This window comes from Charadrius vociferus, unplaced genomic scaffold, assembly GCF_000708025.1.
Source record: "Charadrius vociferus isolate BGI_N301 unplaced genomic scaffold, ASM70802v2 scaffold413, whole genome shotgun sequence".
Taxonomy (NCBI): domain Eukaryota; kingdom Metazoa; phylum Chordata; class Aves; order Charadriiformes; family Charadriidae; genus Charadrius; species Charadrius vociferus.
The window spans coordinates 597091-608445 of NW_009647738.1; the positions used below are offsets into that span (position 1 = coordinate 597091).

Below are 11355 nucleotides of genomic sequence, written 5' to 3' on the forward strand. Positions count from 1 at the left end.
TGGCGGTGGTGGCTGTGGTTGTGCGGGCTCGGGGTTTGGAGGGCCGGGGTGGGAAGGTGCGAGGCAGGCCTTGGGGCTGGTCCCGCCTGCTGCCTGCCCTCCCCTCGCCCCCACGGGCTTTGTGTTGCCTCTTCTCATCGCTAACGGAGACTTCCCTTTGTCGGAGTGCAGGGTGACTTGTGAGGAATTGCCTTTACCGGAGCCTGGACCTGTTTGGCTTGGTTTTGTTTGGGGTTTTTTTGTGGCCTAGCAAGAAGCGGTTTCCTTCCCTGAACTTTTGGCATCTTCTTGCCTGGATTCAGTCATTCCCAAAAGAATGGAGGAATGCAGCTGATAAGTCCTTAACCACCCTGTGCTCCCATAGTCAGCACCAAAAGCTGGCTTCATCTTCTCCAATTTGGCACTTTGGGGGAGGCTTCTTTTTGTTACCTGCTCTGGGTACCTTTTTAGTGGCACTATAGACCAAAAGAGATGGAAGAAAAGGAGCGATGTGATAAATTCCAGCTGGTACCTCGAGACTAAGAGGATTCCTATCTTTTGATTATTTTTTTTTCTGTGGGGGAGGGAGGGAAGTATTGCATTTTATGGGGTATGGGAGGAGGGAGGAAAAATATGTTGCAGATCTTTATGTGGTTTTTAAAACCAGCCATCAGAGGCAATTACTGAATAAACTGAATCACAAGAGAAGGTTTTGTGAGCGGGAAGTAGCACTAGCCTACAAAAGAAAGGGACAGTGGGCTGCTGTTGTGACTGTGGAGGAAGAAACTTCAGCCTCCTTCGTTTCTCACCACCTACTCTCCATCCACCCTGCGAGAAAATGAGTTGTGTGCCATGGAAAGGTGACAAGACCAAATCGGAATCACCAGAGCCACCCCAGCTACCACCGGTGCATATTTACCATGAGAAGCAGCGTAGGGAGCTGTGTGCCCTCCATGCCCTCAACAATGTCTTCCAGGACAGCAACGCTTTCACTAGGGAAACCTTGCAGGAGATTTTTCAGAGGTAGGATACTCTCTGCACTGGTGTTAGCTTCCCCTTGTCCTCTATTGCTCAGAGGAATTTTCAGATCTTATTTTGAGGGGAGGAGGGGGGGAATAGAGCAAAGGAGGGGTTCAGGGGTTCAAAGTGTGCCACTGCTTTGAACTTACTGTAGGTTCTTTTTTAAACACCCTCCCCTCCCTTTTTTTTTTCCCTCTCTTGATGCAAAAATTCTCTCCCTTTTTACTTGTTTCTTAAACTATTCTGTCTGCCAATTTTAGGTCCAAGGGCTTTATTGCAGATGCTGTTGTGTGGTTGGACTGCTGTCTTCTCCCCCACCCACCTTAATGCATCTTCTACCCGTCTCCCATATTTTTGCCCCTGCCTTGTGTAGATATGTTATCTTGATGTTAGTAATGGATTTTGAGGTTGGCTTGGGAGAGTGAAGGTGGCAGGAATAACAAATGGGTCATCATAAAAACTTCTTGATTTAGTACTGCAACACTTCTGAGATTTTTTGGAAATTAGGAGTGATTCCTTATTCAAGTGGTTAAGCGAAGTTCTTCATATACTGTGTTGTTTTTTTTCCATGCAGTGAGACCCTATGTACTCTGTCAAACTGGAATTAATTTCAGTAGCTAGATCTCCATTTTCTGTAGCATCGCTGAATGTTTCCCAGCAGCTTCAGAGAATTAATAAAAACATTTTTGAGTTTTACTGGGATAAATGTAAATTATTAATGTGGCCTGTACAATAGCTCATATTTTGCTAAATGTTTACGTTATGCTGTTTCAACGCTTTGTGGAAATTCTTCTGAGCATGCCTTTGAAAATTGTGATGACCTTCCGTTGGTGAAGCTAACTAATCAAACAGGAAAAGGGGTCTTTTCTGATACTCAGTCTGTAGATGTTGTACTCGTCACATAGGCTGTGCTTGAATACCCATTACCAGCAGTTGATGGCAACTTGTGTTTGTGACAGGTAGGCAATCATGCTTTGTGACAGTGGTCACGCAGGTACTGTTGGATAAGGCAGTTGCGGTGCCCTGTGCTGATGAACAGGGAGCTGCGTGCCTGTTGCTGCTGTCTTGAAAATCGGCAGATTTAAGGAACTGATGCTTGATTTGTCAAACACATGCCTGTCTGTCGTTGGCAAAAGAAATGTGGTGATGGACAACAGCAAATATCAGATTATCATTAACAGCATTTCAATATTGTAAGTAAAATTCCTATTGGTGAAGGGGATCTGGTCCATGGAAGGCTCAAGGCACTCTTTGTCTGGTGTAAAGACGCTATGGTTTTGTTCCAGAGCAGCAATTGTCAGAATCTTAATCACAGATGGATTGCTATTGGCCTGAAGCAAACAAAGGCAGTTCATGTGGTAGAAGGAGTGTGATGATCTAATTAGTTGGCTTTCATTGGGTTTGGTGAAAGAGAATTAGTGTGCAGCATGAAACCTCTCAGAAAGAGCTGGGATGTTAATCTTGCTGGACCTCTTGCCCTAGAAGGGAGAATTTGTCTTTGATTCCAACCTGGTTTTGTTCCATCCTAATATTTGGACCAAGGTACACAGATTGATTCAGCCCCATGGTAGTATGGAAATAAACATGGATATTCCTCTCAGAAATGGATGAGCTGTAAGCTATGCATAACAATTGCCGCTACCTTTGCATCTCCGTTGGGTTACTACTCATGCCTAGCTCTTTGACTTGCCTTTAAGAAGTGTGGATTTAGTTGCCCTTTATACAGCACTTTTCTGTATGTCTTGCCTGTGTCTAGTCATATTCTGCGTGTTGATGACTCTGATAGAGGACTGATACATATTTTTAATAAGCTACAAAAATGTTGCGAGGTGTGATTTATTTTTTTTTAAACCTGGTGTTGACAAGGTAACGAATTTCACAAACAAGCTTAAGCTTTCTGTAGCTTTTAGCACATCTCTTGAAGAATAATTGAACTACATTGCTTAATCATTGGTTTCCCTTTTGCTGCATCCCATTGCATTAGGCCAGCGTAGTCTGATGATTATCATCTCAAGTTTATGGCAAAACATGGCCCAGCCTCCCCTCTGGTTTTGTAGTTCTTCCTCTCTTCTTTCCTCTAATACAAGAAATAGCTTTTTGATGTTCCTCTGGCTTTTGTTGCAGGAAGTAAGATTACATGTTCCAAATGTTGCATGGAGGTACAAACAAAACCTCTTTGTTTCACTAGAGTCTGTGTATTGAGACCTGATTAGGAAAGACAACTGCGTACGGGAATCTTGGAGCCTGTTGTGTTAAGACAACATGTTGATGAAAGTTTCTGACTTAGAAAGCTCAGGAGGATTATTACCTGGATTTCTGTCCAATTTTGTCAGTCTTCCTCAGCTTAGTGTCTAGATAAAAAAAGAATTAACTTTGGGGAGGCAACTTAATTCCTTATCTAATCGGAATCCTTTAGCTGATGATTGTGGAGCGTATTTAGGTGTGTGTGAGTAGAGATGTGTAGGTGATTCTTGGTGAAAGTTTGCTCATGGGTGTCAGTTCTCTGAGTGTGTCACCTCTGCTGATCTCTTCATCTCATTTCTGGGGCTCTGAAAGTTGCGGGAAGGAACAAAGATAAACGTGTTCTTTCAGCTTTCAAATAAGCTTGTTTCTGGAAAATGGTGCCACAAGAGGGTGCTTGTGCAACCCAAAGGGTTCTGCTAATTGGAAGGCTTTCCTAGCTTGCTGGCACTACTGAGAGTTAATAGGTTGAAGCAATGATCTTGAGGAATTAGGTGTAGCCAAGTGATCTTGCTTTATGGAGATGCTGGAAGAGCTGTGGCAAGCTACATCTCTGTGATTAGTAAAATACAGCAGAGCTTTGGAGACTGGAAAGGATGACTCCGAAAATGTCACTGCCTCGCTCGGTAATGCCCAGTGGTGGGTATTAATAGCTTTTCCTATTACCACGTTGTTTTTGGACTCTTTTCCTTAAGTCACTTCCCAGGCTGCAGTCTGCTCCACTGCAAGAAAATCACAGTTGATGGAAAAAGCTACCTGTCTGTAGCCTCTCTAGCTTTGGTTGGTCTGAAACTCCCTACTCAATCCACTGCTTCCTTCTTGTCAAATGCCTTATGTTGTCAGCAGAGGAATGCAGAAGGGCTGAGGGATTTTCACTGGATGAAATATGCCTGCAGACCTTGCACTGTGCTAAAGGCTGAGTGAAAAATGTACAGGAACATCAGGAGTTTTAAGGGATGGAGTTGACATGAGGGAGAGGCAGGTGAGACATGGATATTTAGGTGATATGAAACATCTGAACCCTGTGCCAGCAGAGCTTATGGCATCCTTACCAATCAAAAGAGCAACTCATCACAACAGAACTGATCTCAGGCTTGACTTTCTTTGATTTGGTGTTGCATGACCTTGCTGTTCTCTACTCCCATTTTCCCCCTGTGCTTGCTTTTCCAGCTGGTGAAGGCTGTCTGTTACCTTCATAATAATTCACCTCCTCATTGTTTCACCTCCTTACAAAATTTCTTAATGAAAAAGCATAAAACAATAAAAGTGACTAACTGGGGGTTTTGCCATGCATCTGCATGTTTTGTGCCTTGCATCCATTATCTGCATTTGTGCAAAGGCTGTCTTATATTTTTGTGTGCAATGTGATGGACTGTGATTCTGGATTTTTAGATGCTATGTGATGCAAGTGATGTCTAGGCAAGCTTATGGATTAAAGCTGAAGAGACTTGTTTACATCAAGGTTAGGTGTTTAGTTACCTACAGCAACAGTTTTGGGGTTTTTTTGTCCTATAGCAATGGCAATGTTTTAGAAAGCTCCCAAACCCAAATATCTTCACAGCTTTGTGTCTGAATACTTCTTTCATTTACCATTGGGGGTGGGAGAGAACAACCTTTTCTGCAGCCAACCCTTCCTGCCTATTGTTATTGCAGCCAGTTTTCAAGACTGATGTTGACTGTTGAACTCCTGAAATTGTGAGAGATGTTGTTCTAAATGGCAAACTGGCATTTACTCCAACCATGAATCAAGGGGAAAAATAATTGAAGTGTCCTTCAGAAGTACCAGTTCAAAGGTGGTGGTGGGGGGGAAGGCTTCCCGCTTTGCGGTCCCTTTCACAGTAAAGCTAGGATCTTGGGAGGCTTTGTACATCAAAGTTGTTATTAATGCACTATTTAGCCCTCTCAGCCACTCTGAGTGATAAAGGGGAACAGAATAGTTTGTGTTTAAACATAAAACCCCTGAAAATGTTCTTCAAGTTATACAGCAACTAGCCCCTTCCACTTGAGGAACACAGGTTCAGCGAACGCCTGCTGTAGCTGTCTCCTGTTCTGTTTGCAGGCTGTCTCCCAACACCATGGTGACGCCCCACAAGAAGAGCATGCTGGGAAATGGAAACTATGATGTGAATGTGATCATGGCAGCACTTCAGACCAAAGGCTATGAGGCGGTTTGGTGGGACAAGCGCAGGTACTGAGAAGTCACATAATGTTGGAGATTTGTAAAAATGAGAAAGAGATTAAGTTAAAGTACCAGAATATCATCTTATAGCTGTCTTTTCTGCACTCTTTCAGGGATGTTAACGTCATTGCCCTGTCTAACGTGATGGGCTTCATTATGAATCTGCCCTCCAGCCTTTGCTGGGGCCCACTGAAGCTCCCCCTCAAGCGACAGCACTGGATCTGCGTCCGGGAGGTGGGAGGCACCTACTACAACCTCGACTCCAAACTCAAGGTGCCCGAGTGGATTGGAGGTGAAAGTGAGCTCAGGTAGGATTTTTTTCTATCCTGTTCCTCCTCAAATCCTTCCCTATTGGAGGTGGGGAATCTGTCCTTAAACAGTTAGGGATTGAAACATTTATGTTTAAACTTCAATAGCAAAGATTTGAGAGGAATAAGGTTCTTGTACTTCCACTGAAATTTATACCCCATTTGCGCAAAGCTAGGAAAGCGCTTTTGGCAGTGGTGATCTCTGCAAGCTCAGGAGAGCCTGACTTCGCCTCTTACGTGGCTGGCTCTGTCACTAGTGATGAAGGTAGAGGCCAAGTCTGATATTAGTGAGTGGCACCCGCAAGATGTGCTGTGGCCCGCGTTCTCAAATGTGAGAGTATCAGCATTCCTTTGCGTCTCTAGTAGTGATCTGTGTGTATGTTCTCAACAAAAGGCTTTCCAGACTGGGAGTGCAGCCTTATCCCTGACAGCAGTGAAAGCTGCTTGCTAGGAAATCACTTGCCTACATAAGCATACGCTGCACTTCTGACTTGACTGCACTCTTCAGTCTTAATGCAAGATGGTTGGTGTAATTACTTTGACTGCGAAGTCTCACCTGCTCTTAGTTGCTGTTCGGCTTCCATTCCATCCTGTTCTAAAGCCTACTGGCAGCTTTGCTGCCTCACCTAGACTTGTTCTGAGGTAGGGGTTGCATATGAGCAGTATTTGCAGAGCCTACTGTGCCGTTAAAGTCTTGGTAAAGTGAATGTCTGCCTTTCGTGAACTTCTGGGATGAAGTAATGTAGTTCTGGATCTACTGTGTAGAGCTTCTGGTAGAGTTTATCCTGGGTGTGCTGTTCTTCAGCAATAAATAAGGGCTTCCTATATAGGCAATATTGGAAATCTGGGCCAAAATATATCAGAGAAAACACTGATTTGACTGTCACAGTTATTGGAGATAATCCAAGTTTGGTATTAGAAAAACCTTATGGGCAGAAAGGGGCTGCAGAACCATGTCAGATGACCAGGTGGTATGCTGCTGCTATGATCTGTGATAAAGACATCTAAATGATGGTGTGTTTTTTCCCACGAGTATTCCAGATTTGTTGGAATTATTTTAAAATATGGTGGGATTCTTGATCACAGAGATCTGAAGAAACTGAAATAGGGTTTAGTTCTGTTTTTGCCACCTTGGAAAATTGGGAAGTGACTTCTATATAGACTTGTCTCTGCTGAGGTTAAGATCACGTCTGAAACTGCAGTAACTTGCTGTGTAGAGGTGTGTTGAATCTGGTGGGGCAAGTGTAATGTTGGCAGTGGTTTTTTGTTGTCAGAAAATAACTTAAGACATTGTGTGGGGATTTCCTCCCATTTCTGGTCATGTTTGCATAGTTAGTTGCATTTAGTTGTTCTAGAAGATGAAGTTCTACATTCAGCAGCGCTTATTTCTGTTTCTCTTTGCCATAGGAAATTTTTGAAACACCAGCTGAGAGGAAAGAACTGTGAACTCCTGCTGGTGGTGCCAGAAGAGGTGGAAGCACACCAGAGCTGGAGAGCTGATGTGTGACCTGGACTGACTCTGTCCTCCCACTACAGCTCTTCCCCTTTTACTGAACTCCCGATGTCCTGAAACCTGGATAATGGGTGCCCCAACTCTTCTCGTCTGGAACTTCCTTTGTTAGGCTCTTCTCTCCTTCCTTGGTGCAATAGGGCAATGGTGTAGGACATTGGGTGTAGTGGGTGGGGAAGAATTGAGGGCAAAGTGGAGGAAACTGGAAGCCAATCACTTTAATTACGAAGGCGGATGAGCTGCATGCCCTTCAGCTAGCTAGAAGGCGTTGTGCTCTTTAAAACTGGGCTTTGGGGCTACGGTGTCTGGATGCCTCTGACCTCCCTTTCCCCACGTGGTTGAAGGTCGCGTGTGGTGGGACACTGCTTCCTCCAGGGCTTGTCACGGAAGAGCAGGGGCCAAGCACGCTGCTGTCTCTTCACAAGTCTCTCCCTCCAAAACAAGTTATTGTGAAGACATTTGCAATTCCTAAGGGTCTCTCAGGACACTCTCAAACACTAGGAATGGTACGGTGCTCAGCACGACCCTCTGCTTCTTAGGGATGGTTTGTGCCAGGAATGAGAAAACAATAATAAAACCAGTGTCATCTTTCAAGAAATTCTTTGGGTAGCTAGAGGATTCTTCCCCAGTGTCTCCAGGGGTTTATGTATGTGGTGAGCGGTTGTTCAGCAGCATGTGGCTGGCTAAGGCGACGTGGAAACAGCAAGCACAGGCTAATTGAGGAGTATCGCGTTTCTGGACTGGAGAGAGGCCGTAGCCTGCTTGGGTTTCTTTGCGCTACATTGGGGTTTGTTTTTTTTTCTTTCTTTTTTTAAAATCTATTTTGGTTTTCTGTATGGTCACCTAGTAGTTTAGGGGCTGCTGGGAGAGAGGAATAAAGCTGAAGGGGTTTTGAGAGGAATTCATTCTCTTTTATTTTCTTTTTTCCAGAAGTCTAGCCCACAGTTGCGAATGTCATGCAAAATGTCCTAGAAAGAGATAAAGTTACAAAGCAAAAGTTGTCTGAGGAGGGAAGTCTTTATAATAGTCAGGTTTTGCCCTTTTTATAGTTAATAGCTGATAATGTGGGAGATGCAGAGGGTCCACCAGAGCCTTCGGGTGTTAAGGAGACCCTGGCCTGGGAGTTGAACCAAGTTCTCTTTCAGCGTTGGCCAACAAACATTCCGTTAATGGATGAATCGCTTTTTCCTCCCCTCCCTTCCGTGGGGAAGAGTGACTAGATATGGAGACACTAAGAGGACTCTCCACCAGCTGTTTCCCAGTCACCTGGGCGAGCTGTAGCTCAGTCATGCCTTCCACAGCAGGAGGAAGAAATGCTGAATTTGGAAGATTTCATTGCGTTTAGCTCTTCCTGGCCGAGCTTCTGTTTGCTTCCCTCCTTTATGCATGGGATGTCTCAGTTAAACAGCAATCTCCGGGACGTGATGGATCTTGCCCCATCATGCAGCAAAGTCTCATTATTGGTGTTGGAGCTTGCAAAAGGAGAGGGATTTTGACTACCTTTTCTCAGTTATTTTTCTCTTGAGAGCTCCACAGAGCATCAGTGGGTGTTTGAAGCTGAGAGACCACCAAACTCACACCTTCCAAACGGAGAACATGACGGGGGGACAATGATGTTCACTGACTCCTGGACGTCTGGGCAAGCACCGTTTTGCAGTCTTTTGAGCACAGCCTCCTGCCATCAAGGGCAAATGGCTCTTAACGTTTTAAAGACCCAACGTTTCTATAAAAAGTCCTATTTCGTAATACATTCCAATGACCAATACCAGCTGGTAGAGTTTTTAAACACTTTACAGGCAGGATGCGCAGCCTGCAGGCGTTCTGCTTGTGACTTGAAGCCATTTCTTCAAGAGGGGAAGGGGGGGGGGTAGATAAATCTCAACAGCAACGTTTTCTATGCTGATTAAAGTCGCACTTTGGACAAAACCCTGTTTGCATGGAAACCGCAAGCCAACGGATCAGTGCACAATATGCAAAGATGTTTTAAAATATTTTGGGGCTACTTTCCTCTCCTTGTATGTCAGCACCTTTCCCGGGGTAGGGGGTGGGAGGGGAGGGGGGGGAACAGTGTGATCCAGCTGCTCAGGTAAAGGGAAAGTGTACGATCACACCCCTGGGGGAGGTGAGGCTGCTGTGCCCAAGGGTGGGTGAGCTGGTCCAGTCCCACCGCTGGGGAGCGGGGAAGCCCGTGTTTGTTTTCCTGCTTGTTTGGTTTTGTTAGAGCCTTGTCTTGGGTTTGTTTACAGAGATGTATTTTGTTTAACCAAATATGAAAAATGGAAAAAAAAAAAAAGTTTCCATATAAATGTCCTATCACTTCTGTATGTTCAGCTGAATTGTTCTGTAACAAAGTATGTAAAGGAAAAATAAATTTTTTTTTCTTTGGTTATAAAACTGCAACCTTTCTGGAAGTTAATAACCTCCGAAGTCAGTCACTGGTGCTGGGGTAGAATCCCCTGAGAACTCCCTTAAGCCATGCAGAGCTTGCTCAGCCACCTGAAGGTGACAAAGCCCTGTCCATCCCTTCCCCATGCATGAAACAGCAGGGTCTCTACCCACAAGGTCACTGACAGTTCTGAAAGGACTGAGCCTCCCTAAAGGACGTCTATTAAAACCACACTGCTCAGGTTGGATTTATTTAATATTTGATACAAAAAAATACGCAGCCGATATCTGGAAGTTCTACTTTATGAGGCAGAGGATCAGCATGGATGTGATCGTCTTGAGCCTGGCCTGCTGCTCCCTTGGTTCTCATGTGCGTCTCCACACACACACACACACACACGAAGTTGCAGTGAAGGTATTTTGGAGTTCGCATCTTCCCGGAGCGTGTTTACCATGGGGTACAGCTACCCCACACCCCTCCTTCCTTTCCTTCACCTGCTGGGAAAGTCACTCCTCCTCCTGTCACCGGTGTCCTTCAGCTCCCAGTCAGCCAGGAAAGGATTTGTTTTGTTTGACTGCCACCTTTTGAAGCCCCGGGGTGGTTTTGTGGGGGGGCAAGAAAAGGCTGGAAGAGGAACTCCCCCAGTTCAAGTCTGTAACCGGTTACGGCGTACTGATTGAATAAAAGGAAAGACTCACGACTTCTACAGGGGGGAGGATGCAGACAGGAGCCGTCATCAGGTCCAGAGGGGGGGCTTCCCCACCCTTGTTATGAATAGGTCAATGTCCCAAAGGAGAACCAAAAATAAAAACAAACAAACGGAAAAAAAAATGCCCTGACCCAACAAATCCAACAGTTCAATATATCATCATCTCAAGGTCTTCCCACATGATATGAATCCAGCGCAGCTCCCACAAATTAGATTTTTCCAGAGAGCGGAGGCAGGGCCCCTGGCATTCCCCCTGAGAGCCCCGTGTTGGGTCCGAGGAGGATCTGGAAGGAAAACAGTCAGTTGGGGGGTTGCGAGGACACAGGGCGGCTGCCCTGTGCTGCCCTCCCCTCCCGCAGCTACTCAGCAGGGCGCAATATTTTGCAGTATCGGTTCTTACCCTGCTATAATAACCAAGTTTAATACTCAGCCACACCAAATACAAACAGAGTGGGTGCAGACGTTGCAGCATTCAGCCTCTCTGCAGTCCTTGCTGCCTATTTTGACCCAGCAAAAGCCGGGTTGCATTTGCTGGAGTTTGCCGCCAGCTTGCTACTGGTAATAGGCAGGATTGTCCCATTAGAACATCCAGAGCATCTGGTGGGATGAACGAGGCCCCAACAAATAACAAATTGCACTCTGGCCCCTAAGCTCGTTCAGCAGCTGGTAATTGGGAGGAGGTGCAGGCACCCCAAGCCAGCTCTGAAGGGCCGTAGGAGAGGGCTGGGGTGTTCCCGCCTCACCTGTCGCTGCTGCAGCTGCTGCTGTTGCTCCATCTGCAGTTTTTCAGTTTCAAAGACAACAGGAAGAACCAGAATCATGAAGGAGGTGGTCCCAATCCACAGAGCTGCCCTGGAGAATCTAGAAAGGAGAAAGCACATTAGCAATAAGAAACGGTCCCTTAGCTGCTTCTTAAAGGCACTGGGCTTCTCCCGCGTTTCCTTTCTGCACCTCAGACAAAAGCCTTCCCCGAGTTCCACCCCCAAGCCCCGAGACAGCACCTTCTCCCCACTCTCCCCAGCC

General features: G+C 45.6%; 2 protein-coding genes across 2 annotated transcripts; one reads left to right on the forward strand and one right to left on the reverse strand.

Moving 5' to 3' along the window:
* Positions 1-817: 817 nt before the first annotated feature.
* On the forward strand, positions 818-7772 carry JOSD1 (Josephin domain containing 1). Its single transcript, XM_009881826.1, has 4 exons — positions 818-1002; positions 5300-5428; positions 5533-5727; positions 7135-7772. The coding sequence occupies exons 1-4, from the start codon at positions 818-820 to the stop codon at positions 7232-7234; spliced, it is 609 nt and encodes a 202-aa protein (XP_009880128.1). The 3' UTR covers positions 7235-7772.
* A 2769-nt stretch (positions 7773-10541) lies between these two features.
* TOMM22 (translocase of outer mitochondrial membrane 22 homolog (yeast)) lies at positions 10542-11213 on the reverse strand. Its single transcript, XM_009881884.1, has 2 exons — positions 11076-11213; positions 10542-10616 (listed from the first exon to the last, which is right to left on the reverse strand). Exons 1-2 carry the CDS (start codon positions 11211-11213, stop codon positions 10542-10544), a joined length of 213 nt encoding a protein of 70 aa, XP_009880186.1.
* Between the last annotated feature and the right edge of the window lie 142 nt (positions 11214-11355).

Excerpts from the sequence above, each read along its gene's own strand:
- JOSD1 (XM_009881826.1), top strand. The coding sequence starts at position 818 with ATGAGTTGTGTGCCATGGAAAGGTGACAAGACCAAATCGGAATCACCA. Across the intron at positions 1,003-5,299 it reads TTGCAGGAGATTTTTCAGAG|GCTGTCTCCCAACACCATGG; the intron begins GTAGGATACTCT and ends TTCTGTTTGCAG. Across the intron at positions 5,728-7,134 it reads GGAGGTGAAAGTGAGCTCAG|GAAATTTTTGAAACACCAGC; the intron begins GTAGGATTTTTT and ends TCTTTGCCATAG.
- TOMM22 (XM_009881884.1), bottom strand. The coding sequence starts at position 11,213 with ATGTGCTTTCTCCTTTCTAGATTCTCCAGGGCAGCTCTGTGGATTGGG. Across the intron at positions 10,617-11,075 it reads AGCAGCTGCAGCAGCGACAG|ATCCTCCTCGGACCCAACAC; the intron begins GTGAGGCGGGAA and ends TTTTCCTTCCAG.